Below are 14,172 nucleotides of genomic sequence, written 5' to 3' on the forward strand. Positions count from 1 at the left end.
GTGCACGGGCACAAAGCCTGTCACTTGCTGTGGTGATGGGGACAGGGCAGAGTCTGGGGAGTGTTTCAGAGTCACCTCTCCCCTGCCTGCAGGAGGGAGCACAGATGTCACCTTCTGGTGAGGATGCAGAGCAGGGCTCCTGGCTGGGAGCCCCAAGAGCTGCCCTTTGTGATGCTGCCTCCCCAAGTCAGCTCTGAATCATCTGGGTGTAACGGGGCTGCCCAGGGGGAGGCTGAGTGGCCATCGCTCACTTTGGGCTTGTTTTTATCCTCTGAACACTTGCAGTTTGCAGGGAGGGTGTTCCTGCCTGTGTTTGGTGGGCTCTGCTCGGGCAGAGCAGACCACAGTGTGCAAACAGGAGCCTGCTGCCCTGTCCCACTGCTGCCCAGCCATCCTGCTGCCCTGTCCCACTGCTGCCCAGCCATCCTGCTGCCCTTGCCCTGGAGACTGGGGCATCAGGTCGTCTGATGTTCCCTCTGCCTGCAGACCTGTTGCTCTGTGTGCTGCTGCTGGTTTAACTCCTGCTGTAGGAACCCTTCAGTGCTTCTCCCTGCCACCAGAGCATCATTCCGTGGTTAAGTTCAGTTGGTGGGTGTTGGTTTTTTTTTTCATTTCAGGCCCTCTTTTCCATTTTAAAAGGGCTGGATAGCTTGGGGTTGTTCATGAATGCCATTTCACAAGAACTTTTCATTTCTTCACATTCTAGTGAAAGCAGGAGAGTTGAACTCTTTTAACAGCTTAAAAAGAAGTTTCCCTGCTCCATCTGCTTCCCCAAACCTGTGAGGCTGGAAGGAACTGGCTGCAGTGTGTCCAGTGGTACCTTCCTGGTGATCCTTCAGAGAGCAGGACAGCTCTGGTTGAACTGCAGAGACACGTTCTGGGTGTCAAAATGTGCTGAGCTGGCTGTTGTCACTGGACTTTCTGACCCCTGGAAGCCCCTCAGATCATACTGAGGAGATGAGAAACTGGAGCATCTCCAGCTCTTCTCCCCTCCCTGCTCTGCCAGTTCTGTGGTGCAATAAAATATTTATTTCCCAGATGATACAGGAAACAGGGCAGGAGAGCTGTGGTAAGAAATCTTTGCATGGGGGAGAACTCTGCTGGCAATAGGTTGGACTTTGTCAGAGCCTTTTCTTTCCCTCAGAATTGAAGGAGGTTTATGTTGCAATTCTGGCTGAAGGTGGAGTGTGTTTCTTTTCTGCTTCCACCCCTACTTGTGCTTCAGTTTCTGACCCCTCACCAATGTGGAGCCCAAGCAGTATAACCCTCCATAGTTTTAGTTCCCTGATCTGGGATGTGACACAATGAAAAGGGTCACCCTGTGCACGGGCACAAAGCCTGTCACTTGCTGTGGTGATGGGGACAGGGCAGAGTCTGGGGAGTGTTTCAGAGCCAAGTTCTTTTCCCTCAGTATCTCAAAGAAAACCTGTGGGGAGAAGAAGACACAAATCTCTGGTTGTAACAGCCCTGAGTTCACACCTGAGTTCCAGCAAGAGAAAGCAGAACCTCTGCAGGATGCTTCTCTCTGGTCAGCAGCAGTGGGAGGAGAAGGATCATGGAGGTGTCCTCCTTGCCCTGTGTTTTCCATGTTGGGGGTTTTGCTGAGGCTGAGATGGTTCCCACAGCAAGCTTGCAGATGGCAGGCGTGGGTGAGATGAGAAGTGGTGCTTCTCCCTCCCATTACCAAGGATTTTTAAGCAGTCATAGTTTCAGCAGTGCTTCAGAGCTCCCTGCCCAAGGGAACGTGTGGCTCACATCCCTGCTGTGCTCCTGGCCCTGCTCTGCAGGACCACGGGGTGTGGGATTAGTTCATTTCTCTGGGTTTGTGATGCCCATGTGCTTTGCAAGTGGATTTGCTTGAGTGAGCAAACTGGAAGAGTGTAGGCACAGGAAAAGGTGCCAGTAACTTTCTGTGTGATCTTGGTGTAACTGAGGTGGCTGGGACTGAACTGGCAGTCTCAGCTAATCCTAATTTCATCCCACTACAAAGTCAGCAGTGTAAGTCTGTAGATGTAATGAACTTAAGTACTTAACTGCCAGATCAAGGAGCTGTGGAGGAGAATCATTCCATGCATTTGTTTGGCCTCCAAAGAGTCGAACTGCACGTTTTGGTGGGGAAGGCACTCCATGAGATACCCAAAGATGCTGAGAATGTGGTTCTCTTCCATTTGCAGCTCCCAGCCCCACTACAGCTGTTCCTTACACGTCGGTGAAGTGCATTGATGTGAGGAAAAACCACCACAAAACCAAGTGGCTGGTGCCCTGGGGAAACAACCCCTGTGACAAGCTGAAGGACTTTGAGGAGGCGGTGAGCAGGCAGATCGAGGCCAACGACATCGTCTTCGCCGTCCACATCCCCCTCCCCAAGAAGGAGATGAGCCCCTGGTTCCAGTTCATGCTCTTCATCATGCAGCTGGACATCGCCTTCAAGATGGACAACGACCTGAGTAAGTCTCTCATTCCTCAGGTGCTGCCTGGGGTCTTCTTTCCCGAGGGGTTTGTCTTGGAGTTGCTCTTCTCGAGCGCGGCGGTGCCCGCGTGCAGGGAGGTGATGCAGGAGCAGCTTCTAAGGGGGGAATCAGTAGTGAGACCTGTCAGCTCTGCATGGAGAGCTGCTCGTGCTGCCCTGGTGAGCAGGTGAGGAGCAGGTTCCCTTGTTGAACCTTTGAAGGAGGCTGTAAAGAGGTGGGATCGGTTCAATGAAGTTACAAGCGACAGGGCAAGAGGTGACGGCCTCAAGTTGCACCAGGGGAGGTTTAGATTGGGTGTGAGGAAGAATTTCTTCACTGAAAGGGTTGTCAGGCATTGGAACAGGCTGCCCAGGGCAGCGGTGGAGTCTTCATCCCTGGAGGGATTTAAGAGTTGCACAGACATAGTACTTGGTGCTGTGGTTCAGCTAAGGACTTGTCAGTGTTAGGTTGGTGGTTGGACTCGATGGTCTTGAAGGTCTTTTCCAACCAAGGTGATTCTGTGACTCTGTATGTAGACCACCAGCAACTAGCTGGGTTTAAATCCAGCCTAGTTCCTGGGTTTCAGGCTGCTTCTCAAGATGTTCCAGGGTGCAGAGTGCCCACCACCAGTTTGCAGCTGCCAACAGCCCAGCCCTTGCAGCTGCCTCCTGCTCCTGCCTGTTCCCATCCCTTCTGCTGGCTCTGCATGTGTCTGGCCAGGAGCTGCATGGTGTCTCATCAGCAAGATAAGGGAAAAAATGAGGCTGTGTCAAGCCTACGTGGGGATTCTTATCCCTATAATTATAGCTTGGTAAGTTTATTAAGGCCTCAGCTTCTTGGAGATGTCATGATGGTGTTTAGAGAAATAATCCTTTGTTCTCAGGCTTTTAAAGTCCAAGGGCTGAGCTGGAGTCAGTAACTGGCTGAGCACCTGGGAGCAGGTTCCAGAAATGCTAAACAAGGTTTTGACAGCCTCCTTTCTTGGGGTCATTTTTTGGTGCCATTCAGTGACCGAGTCCTTCAAAGGTGGGAACAAGTTTGAGATGGAAAAGCAGGAAAGCTTGTCTGGGGCCTCCCAGTGAGTCATAAAAGCAAGGTTTGGGGTGAGCCCCACCCCTTCTGCAGCTGGGAGAGACTTGGTTTCTGGTCATTATCAGTTAAGTGGCTGCTGGTGGATTTTGTTTATAAGAAGCATTTGGAGACAGAGGGACTTGAATACTTCTCCTGGTGTGAGCTTACTTGGCACATCTTGAAGGTTTCACTTCATTGACTGCAGAGAGCATTTTAAAGGCTGTTTCCCTGCATTTTGTGCCAAGCTGAAGGCAGATGCAAATGAAGTGTAAAATCTAAAGCTAGTGAGTAACTCAGCTCTTGCGTTTGTGTCTTAACAGATTAAATAAAAATCGACCTTGTTAAGCCAAAATCCTTGCATATGTGTCTGTATCTGCTGCTAACTCTGTGTTTGTGTTAAGAGCTTCATTGATCAAGCAATTGGAATCAGCTCCTCCAAAGAGGCAACACTAAAAATGTGAAAAGCAATTATAGAATGGTTTGGGTTAGAGGGACCTCAGAGATCATCCAGTTCACCCCCCCTGCCATGGGCAGGGGCATCTCCCACCAGACCAGGTTGCCTTGGGAACTTCCCTTGGATCTTCAAAAAGCAGATGTTTAGAAATGGTTTGGCAATGCAGATGTCTTCAAGCTGCAGATGTTCAGAGGCTGGGCTGCTCCCCTTCTGTTTGTCCTTCACGGGAAGCTGGGAGAGACTCAGGCCTGCAGTTTCTCTGAGGAAGAGGCTGTTTCTGTGCCCAAGCTGTCTGTCCTTTGATGCATTGTGCATTCAATTTTTAAACTGAAGCAGCAGCCATGCTCTGGTTTCCAGCCCCAGGAGCTCTCCTGTGCACCAAAGGCTTCTTTTCAAGCTGCAGGGTTCACTCCCCTGCTGCACAGTCAGGTCTGGTTCCCATCATTGCCTTTGAGGAACACTTTTGGGGCCATTCAGCTCATCAAGGACTGTTCTGCAAAACAGCACCTGCCTTCAGAAGGACAGTCCCAGCTCCCAGAGAGGATGGGCAGCCCAGCTGGATCCATCCCCTTCCCCCTGGCAGAGCAGCACTGTGGCCATCCAGGGGTGGGGTGGCTGGTTGCAGGGTGACATCCCCTTTCCTGGGCAGGTGGAGCAGCTGCCCGTGCTCCTGCACATCAGATCCACTTTAAAAATTCATTGCTGCTTTGCTTTAGTTGTTTCTTGTTGGCAGATCTTGCTGCTGGGCTCTCGTGGGCAGGATGCCCTGGAGGAGGGTGGGAGGATGTGCTGTGAGCTTGGAGGGGATTTATCTTTTTCTTTAAATATATTTTATCTGTTTTTTTTGGGCTGACCTGCTGCTGTGGTTCTAGGCCATCTGCATTTGGCAAGCTGCAGTGTTCTGAGCAGGGACCATGAGCCCTTCCCTTGGAGCTGCTTTGCAGTGTGACCTGCTGGGTCCCCAGAAATAATCCTGTGGGGTCCCTCCCTGGCTGGGACAGGGAGGCAGGGGCTGCCTGTTCCCCAGCAGCCACAGGCTGCAGGAGCCCCAGAGCTGGCCCTGCCTGCCTCACTGCCACCTGCTGGAAAAGTAAACCTGGAATTGCTGAGCACTGGATGGATATCCTGGGATGCCATGTCTGGAGGGAGGGGGTTCCACTCTGCTGGGCTGCAGGTGGTGACACCTTTATTTATCAGGTGGTATCAGAGTATGGAGGGACCTTTACCAATTTTCAGACTAAAAAAAAACCACCCCAAAACTACTTGTTTTCTTCTCTTTTTATTTTTAGTGAACTTAAAACATTAGTAAGTGAGAACAACTTGTGGTTTCCCTGCAGTTGGGAGGTGACTGTGAACAGTCAAGTGCTGCCAATGCCTGCTCAGATTCATCCAGTTTGGGTCTCTTGGTTGGTTTTGTAATTTTAGAGAGCTGGTGAAGCATGGAAGTGTGCTGCAAATGATTCCAGCTCTTCTTCTCTTTGCTTGCCCAGACTTCTTTCCAGGCAGCTGTGCTAGCAGGCAGCTGGCACAGAGCTGTCTTCTGCACAGCTTCTCTATTTTTAGACCATCCAAATGGGACTGAGGATGTCTTCTGCTAATATCACACTAGGAAGTGGATCATGGGAAAGATCTTCAGCAGTGGACGTGGAAAAATGTGTTGGTGGTGCTCAGAGTGTGTCAGGTACCAGGGAGTTCTGTGGAGAGGGGTCATAGATCTGACCTGCTCTGGGGCATCTCATGTCCCTGTGAGTGGAGAGTCTTTGAGGAAGCTCCAAGCTGGGAACCCCAGCAGGAGCAGGTATTCTCCAAGTTGGTCATCACTGAATGCCTAATCATCTTGTAGGGTTTTTAATATGATTCTGGTGAGGCTGTCACTGCTCATGGCAGAGGGGGTTTACCAGGCTCCACATGAATAGACGTTATCTACCAAAAACTGCACGGGCAATTGCATCTCCTGGTACTGAGATTTCTACCTACTTATTTCTACCCTCTGTTGTTGGGAAGTTCTGGAGAATCCTGGTGAACATGCATGGAGGAGCTGAACGATTGCTTTCCTTCAACATGGTAGCATCAGGGAAGCTGAGCACAGCTTTGCAGTAGCTCTTTCTCCTCCTTCCTTGCACGTCTTCTTCCTCTTCTGCCATGGCTCAGAATAATTAAAATACTCTGCTTTCTCAGCACTTCCAGAAGTGAAAACCAGCTTGGCTGCCAGTCTCTTGCCTCCAGTTCACTCCTCCCATCTGCTGTTTTGATGGTAAATAACACCATTATCTTGAAGCCAGGTGTGGTGGAACATCAGCTGCTGCTTCTCTGCACTGCCCTCAGGGTCCAGAGGACTCTGGGGGTGTGGGTGCTGTGCAAAGAAGGGCACCCAGCCCCAGGTTGTCTGTTCACCTCCTGACATTTTCCTGTTGATGTGAATAAGTCATGAATCTTCTTAAAAAGCAGTTCTCTGCCAGATGGTGTGTCACTGTCCTCCTGCTCCTCATGGGTGAGGGGGATTGCTAATGACAGGTGAGAGTGAGCTGACATAGATATATAGATGTACCTCTATCTCACAGAATTGTTCTGCTTGGAAATAGACCTTTTAAGGTTGAATCCAACCATAACCTAATTCTACCAACCATTCACCCATCTCTACCAAGTCCAGTGCTTAAACCATGTCCATCAGCACAGCATCTACGTGTCTTCTAAACACCTCCAGGGATGGTGATTGAACCACTTCCCTGGGCAGCCTGTGCCACTGCTTAATAACTCTTTTAATGAAGAATTTTCTTCAAATACCCAATCTAAACCTCCCCTGGCACAACTTGAGGCCATTTCCTCTTGTTCCACCCCTTGTTCCTGGGGAGCAGAGCCCGACCCCCCTGGCTCCAACCTCCTCTCAGCAGCTGCAGAGCCAGCAGGTCTCCCCTCACCTCCTTGTCTCCAGGCTGGACACCCCCAGCTCCCTCAGCTGCTCCTCATAAGACTCCTCATATTTTATACTGACAATCCTGAAGGGGTTTTGTACAAAACTCCAGGTGAATGGGAGATATTGTCCCAACAAAGGGACTGGTGGAAGCTCAAAGTGCAGTTGGAACCCGTTGGAACCAACTGCTCTGGAAAAGCAAGGACTGATGTATCTCCTGCCTTCTGCTTTTCATGCTCCTTGGCAGCAGCAACATTTGGATTGCAAAGATGAAATACTGAAAGCTGGTTTTGTTGGATTTAATCCCAAGCATTCCAGTTGGTTTTATGGCTTCTGAAATGAAGTTTGTAGTTCTTTTTAGCCGGGCCAAGTTCAACCTTACATTCCCATTTATCTGTTTTGCTGGTCTTCTAAATAGCAGATCTGAGATGGCAAATTAAAGCTTCATGGAAAGGAAACTAATGGCTGCTGTGGAGAGGAGCTTGGTATCAATCTGGATGGTGTAGATGATGTGTGCAGTGAAAAAATGCTCAGAAAAATCTGAAGGCATCCACATGAAGGCATAACAGAGCCACCTTCAAGCACTATGAATAGTGGTTCTGAACCAGAGACAGCATCCATGCCCCTTCCCACCAGTTTGGATGGGCATACTGCCACATATCCCACCAGAAATGTCACTGCAAAGTCATTCCCCACTGTGGATGGCTCTGTAGGCATCTTCCAACACTTTTCCAATGGCTGCAGCTCTTGGGGTTCGGTGGTTGAGGAGAAGAGGCTGGGCTGTAGCCTGCTCCTTTCAGAATGTTCCTCTTCTGGGGCCTTCCCTGGGATCTGTGCCTGGTAAACAGGAGGATTCAGCATCTGGTGGGGCTGGTACAGACTTGCCTCAGGCTTATAAAGCATGTTTGTGTGTTGCTGCCTGGCAGGTTCCAACTGTGCCTCCCCTTTTTGTGACCTTGCTCAGTTCTGGCACCTAAATGAGTCTGTTCCAGCCCCTTTCCCTCCTTGGAGTGATGACCTCCTGGCAGCACCCTTGCAGGAGCATATTTAAAAGCAGTTGCACCCCATACTCTTGCCATGAGCATGTCCAGGAGAGGACGAGCTGTTTCCACCTGGGTTTGATGTGCTCACCTTCCCTGGGCACACAAACTCCATGTGTGGATTTCCTGACGTGCCTGTTGGTCCATCTGTAAAGGCAGGAACAGGTCAGTGCTGCAGGGGGTGGGGAGGTCTTCCAAAGCCCCCTGTAGCATGGCTTGAGCTAAACAACACGTGTAGAAAACATCAGCTCCACCATCTGCAGTCAATCCCAAGGATTTTCCAGCAAGTCCAGCACAGCTGAACTTCAGTGTTTGAGTGTTCTTTTTGGAGGGACTTTGTGTAGTGTTTCCTTGTTCCTCTGGAAACCCTGGCTTATCTTTGCAGAGCAGAGGATCCTACTTGTGGGCAATTTTGAAGCCATTGGTACTTTTGGTGATCTATTTTGACTTTTCCCAGCAGTGTTTTTTCCTGCCTCTCCTCCCTTCTCATCCCACCCAGAGACCTCTGTGACCCTTTTGGACCAGCTCTTTCTGGCAGAGTACATCTTTGAGGGGCATGTTCTGAACCTATTTCTTCAAGATGTTGGGCTTTTGGTGAGCCCACAGCCATAAGAAACACAAGGTTGTGTTCACAGATGACTTCTGCCATCACATCTGAAGGAACAAGTGTATCATTGCTTGCATGGTTTCTCCTTTATAGAGTTCATCTCCCTGTGACAGCTGTGTGCTTCATCTCTTTTGTGGTTTTTCTGTACCTAAGCACTATTTTTAGGGTGGGTTTAAAACAAATCCTGTAATGCAATAGAGTTGTTCCTTGAAGCAGAAGGACCTAGTGCCTGCCTTGGGTTACCTTGAGGAAGCCTACACTGAAGCCTGTCATCTTCCCAGCCCAGGAATGGTTGTTTCTTGGCTCTCTGTCTGACCCTGCAGCTCTCTGGGTTCCAGTTCTATATGAATTGTTTCTTCTGGTGCTCTGTGAATAAGCCAGGCTCTTCCCCCACAGCCCTCCCAGGGGCTCCAAGTCATGTGTTAGAAAGATGTTAGACCTTTATGTCTAGGAAAATTATTTCTCCTCCACTTCAGAAGAGAGAAATGTTTTGGAAGGGGTGATGTGCTCTGTATAGTTTCCATTCCCCTCTGGAGCTGTGTGCCCCTCAGAGGCCCTCCCAGTGCTGGGAGGCTCTCCCACCCCTCTGCTGTTCTGCACCATTCACAGAATCATGGAATCATCAAGGTTGGAAGGGACCTTAAAGACCATCAGGTTCCAACCCCCCTGCCATGAGCAGGGAACCACCAGCCCAGGCTGCACAAAACCTCCTCCAACCTGGCTTTAAACACCTCCAGGGATGGGGCATCAACAACCTCCCTGGGCAACCCATCCCAGCTCCTCACCCCCCTTACAGTGAAGCACTTCTTCCTAAAATCTAACCTACATCTCCCTTCTCTCTTGCAAACCATTCCCCTCTAACCAGCCTGTGTCCCCTTCCCCTTGCAGAGGAGAATGCAGAGATCACCCTGGACGTGTCCCTGGCCTATCGTGACACGGACTTTGATGACTGGAAGGAAATGGCACGTGCCATCGAGATCAGGAAGCTGAAGTGCACCTTTGGCTCACCAAAAGTAAGAGGTGCTGGAGGTGTGGGGTTGTGGTGGGACTCGTGCTTCTCCTTCCCTTCCTGCTGCTTCTGAGCTGCTCAGCCATCGCTTTGAAACGTGTCAGCTTCCTCTTGGCTCAGGAGCCCCGGGAGCCTGAGGTGCAGCTGGTTCTGTTTGGTGATACAGGAGGAGGGAATGAAGTCAGAGGTGGGGTTAAAACTAAGGAGGAAACGGTGTGAGGTGTTGCAGAGGTGCTGTCTTCTGCAGCTGTGGTCAGGCTGGAGCTTTCCTTTGATCCTTTGAGATCCGTATACCCCAAATCATCCAAGAGAATTTGGACCTTTCCATGTTGTTTTTCCACGATGGACACAACCTTCTTCTTCAGGATGGGTGAGGAGACAGCCCTCCAGGAACACTGAAGCACTCAAAAACCTGGGGAGGTGGGGCAAGAGTTTCTTAAAATGACTTCTCAGTGCCCCCAGCTACCAAGCTTAGGAGCAGAGAGAACAGCCAGGAGTGAGCTCAGAGCATCTTGTTCCAGTGAAGGTGTTTGTGCTGCAGACTAATTCCTCTGCTTAAATCCATCTGGTGTCTCCTTACCATGCCACGTTTTGCAGCTCTGGGTCTTGCATCCCATCTCCCAACCCCTTTCAGCACCCACTTACCCCTCCAGCAGCCCCTGGACACTTCCCTGCAGCCACCCCAAAGGCTGTGGGTAGGTAGGGGGTGTGGAGGGGAGCACTGCCAGTAGAACAGGACTCCAGAGCAAGGCACATGTGAGAAGATTGTGTGCTCAGTTTTGGCTCATATTGTGCTTGCTGAGGGAGGAAGCTCAGGTCCCTTGTCTTTAAACACATTTAAGAGCCCAAGACATGAACCTGCTTGAGTCCCAATGCTGTTGGCTGAATGACCCAGAACAGTCATAAACCTGAGCAAAACTGTCCCTAAACCCCCTGATGTTCTGCAGACTTGCACAGACTCTCCCCAGGTGAAGGCTGGAATTAACCAGCCAGCTCTTGGTGCCAGCAAGACCTTTGCAGACCTTGCTGGTCCTCCCGGGGCTGACCCTGGTAGTCCTCCCACGGCTGACCTTGGTGGTCCTCCCAGGGCTGACCTTGGTGGTCCTCCCAGGGCTGATCTTGCTGGTCCTCCCGGGGCTGATCTTGCTGGTCCTCCTGGGGCTGACCTTGCTGGTCCTCCCAGGGCTGATCTTGCTGGTCCTCCCGGGGCTGATCTTGCTGGTCCTCCTGGGGCTGACCTTGCTGGTCCTCCCAGGGCTGATCTTGCTGGTCCTCCCGGGGCTGATCTTGCTGGTCCTCCTGGGGCTGACCTTGCTGGTCCTCCCAGGGCTGATCTTGCTGGTCCTCCCGGGGCTGATCTTGCTGGTCCTCCTGGGGCTGACCTTGCTGGTCCTCCCAGGGCTGATCTTGCTGGTCCTCCCGGGGCTGATCTTGCTGGTCCTCCTGGGGCTGACCTTGCTGGTCCTCCCAGGGCTGATCTTGCTGGTCCTCCCGGGGCTGATCTTGCTGGTCCTCCTGGGGCTGACCTTGCTGGTCCTCCCAGGGCTGATCTTGCTGGTCCTCCCGGGGCTGATCTTGCTGGTCCTCCTGGGGCTGACCTTGCTGGTCCTCCCAGGGCTGATCTTGCTGGTCCTCCCGGGGCTGATCTTGCTGGTCCTCCTGGGGCTGACCTTGCTGGTCCTCCCAGGGCTGATCTTGCTGGTCCTCCCGGGGCTGATCTTGCTGGTCCTCCTGGGGCTGACCTTGCTGGTCCTCCCAGGGCTGATCTTGCTGGTCCTCCCGGGGCTGATCTTGCTGGTCCTCCTGGGGCTGACCTTGCTGGTCCTCCCAGGGCTGATCTTGCTGGTCCTCCCGGGGCTGATCTTGCTGGTCCTCCTGGGGCTGACCTTGCTGGTCCTCCCAGGGCTGATCTTGCTGGTCCTCCCGGGGCTGATCTTGCTGGTCCTCCTGGGGCTGACCTTGCTGGTCCTCCCAGGGCTGATCTTGCTGGTCCTCCCGGGGCTGATCTTGCTGGTCCTCCTGGGGCTGACCTTGCTGGTCCTCCCAGGGCTGATCTTGCTGGTCCTCCCGGGGCTGATCTTGCTGGTCCTCCTGGGGCTGACCTTGCTGGTCCTCCCAGGGCTGATCTTGCTGGTCCTCCCGGGGCTGATCTTGCTGGTCCTCCTGGGGCTGACCTTGCTGGTCCTCCCAGGGCTGATCTTGCTGGTCCTCCCGGGGCTGATCTTGCTGGTCCTCCTGGGGCTGACCTTGCTGGTCCTCCCAGGGCTGATCTTGCTGGTCCTCCCGGGGCTGATCTTGCTGGTCCTCCTGGGGCTGACCTTGCTGGTCCTCCCAGGGCTGATCTTGCTGGTCCTCCCGGGGCTGATCTTGCTGGTCCTCCTGGGGCTGACCTTGCTGGTCCTCCCAGGGCTGATCTTGCTGGTCCTCCCGGGGCTGATCTTGCTGGTCCTCCTGGGGCTGACCTTGCTGGTCCTCCCAGGGCTGATCTTGCTGGTCCTCCCGGGGCTGATCTTGCTGGTCCTCCTGGGGCTGACCTTGCTGGTCCTCCCAGGGCTGATCTTGCTGGTCCTCCCGGGGCTGATCTTGCTGGTCCTCCTGGGGCTGACCTTGCTGGTCCTCCCAGGGCTGATCTTGCTGGTCCTCCCGGGGCTGATCTTGCTGGTCCTCCTGGGGCTGACCTTGCTGGTCCTCCCAGGGCTGATCTTGCTGGTCCTCCCGGGGCTGATCTTGCTGGTCCTCCTGGGGCTGACCTTGCTGGTCCTCCCAGGGCTGATCTTGCTGGTCCTCCCGGGGCTGATCTTGCTGGTCCTCCTGGGGCTGACCTTGCTGGTCCTCCCAGGGCTGATCTTGCTGGTCCTCCCGGGGCTGATCTTGCTGGTCCTCCTGGGGCTGACCTTGCTGGTCCTCCCAGGGCTGATCTTGCTGGTCCTCCCGGGGCTGATCTTGCTGGTCCTCCTGGGGCTGACCTTGCTGGTCCTCCCAGGGCTGATCTTGCTGGTCCTCCCGGGGCTGATCTTGCTGGTCCTCCTGGGGCTGACCTTGCTGGTCCTCCCAGGGCTGATCTTGCTGGTCCTCCCGGGGCTGATCTTGCTGGTCCTCCTGGGGCTGACCTTGCTGGTCCTCCCAGGGCTGATCTTGCTGGTCCTCCCGGGGCTGATCTTGCTGGTCCTCCTGGGGCTGACCTTGCTGGTCCTCCCAGGGCTGATCTTGCTGGTCCTCCCGGGGCTGATCTTGCTGGTCCTCCTGGGGCTGACCTTGCTGGTCCTCCCAGGGCTGATCTTGCTGGTCCTCCCGGGGCTGATCTTGCTGGTCCTCCTGGGGCTGACCTTGCTGGTCCTCCCAGGGCTGATCTTGCTGGTCCTCCCGGGGCTGATCTTGCTGGTCCTCCTGGGGCTGACCTTGCTGGTCCTCCCAGGGCTGATCTTGCTGGTCCTCCCGGGGCTGATCTTGCTGGTCCTCCTGGGGCTGACCTTGCTGGTCCTCCCAGGGCTGATCTTGCTGGTCCTCCCGGGGCTGATCTTGCTGGTCCTCCTGGGGCTGACCTTGCTGGTCCTCCCAGGGCTGACCCTGCTGCTCTGTGCCCTTTCTCCAGACCCCCGACTCGGAAGGGCGTCACTACGACTGCGAGTTCCTGCCCTTCATGGAGATCGGGAGCGTGGCCCACAAGTACTACCTCATCAACATCCGCCTCCCCGTCAACGAGAGGAAGGGCATCAACGTGGGCATCGGGGAGATCAAGGACATCCGCCTGGTGGTGAGTGCCCCTCCTGCTGCTGCCCGGGGCTGCTGCACCTCCCTTCTTGCTCTCCTCCACCATCCGCAGCAAGGTCCTGCTCTTCACCTGCCCTTCCCTGCAAACCTGACTTGCCCCCTTCCTGGGGGTGCCCTCTTTGCCTGCTGCCTTCTGAGGAGTCCTGCATGAGCCTTAGAATCATAGAATCCCAGGGGTTGGAAGGGACCTGGAAAGACCATTCAGCCCAACCCCCCTGCCAGGCAGAGCACATCACACTGAAGGTGCCCAGGGGGGTTTGAATGTCTCCAGGGATGGAGACCCCACAGCCTCTCTGGGCAGCCTGGCCCGGGGCTCTGGCACTGCACAGGAAAGAAGGTTTTTCTGACATTCACCTTGAACCTCCTATGCTCCAATTTGCACCCATTACCCCTTATCCTATCACTGGTCATCACTGAAAAAAAGCTTAACTCCATCTTCCTGACACTCACCCTTTATGTATTTATAAACATGGATGAGGTCACCCCTCAGTCTCCTTTTCTCCAGGCTGAACAGACCCAGCTCCCCCAGCCTTTCCTCATCAGGGAGATGTTCCACTCCCTTGGGCAGTGCCACCCTCCCTCACTGCCCTGTGACCACCTCCAGAGTCAGGCTCTTCCCACAGCTCCAAGACCTTCCCTGGGTCCTCCCCAGAGACCTCCACCAGGTTAAGCTCTCTCACACAGGAGCTAAGGAGGAGCAGAACAGCAAGGTTCTGGGGGCGCGTGGCTCATCTCGGAGGTGACCATCGCCGTGCAGATGTCTGGGGTGGCTCTCAGCTGTCCCCACTCTTGCCCTCACTTGAGGCTTGGTGGCCAGGGGTGCTCCCAGCTGGAAAACCTCCCAGCCCCGCCGCTCTCG

At 53.8% G+C, this 14,172-nt stretch overlaps 1 protein-coding gene across 1 annotated transcript in view; it reads left to right on the forward strand.

The window, feature by feature from the left end:
• The first annotated feature begins 1,612 nt into the window (after nucleotides 1-1,612).
• The window catches only part of WLS (wntless Wnt ligand secretion mediator), a 28,255-nt gene continuing 15,695 nt past the window's right edge, over nucleotides 1,613-14,172 (forward strand). The window contains exons 1-4 of the mRNA XM_009994593.1: nucleotides 1,613-1,649; nucleotides 2,175-2,447; nucleotides 9,422-9,546; nucleotides 13,135-13,296. Coding sequence (XP_009992895.1) covers nucleotides 1,613-1,649; nucleotides 2,175-2,447; nucleotides 9,422-9,546; nucleotides 13,135-13,296 — 597 coding nt within the window. The remainder of the gene's footprint in view (nucleotides 1,650-2,174; nucleotides 2,448-9,421; nucleotides 9,547-13,134; nucleotides 13,297-14,172) is intronic.

The sequence above is a fragment of the Chaetura pelagica genome, unplaced genomic scaffold (genome assembly GCF_000747805.2).
Source record: "Chaetura pelagica isolate M959 unplaced genomic scaffold, ChaPel_1.0 scaffold243, whole genome shotgun sequence".
Taxonomy (NCBI): Eukaryota; Metazoa; Chordata; class Aves; order Apodiformes; family Apodidae; genus Chaetura; species Chaetura pelagica.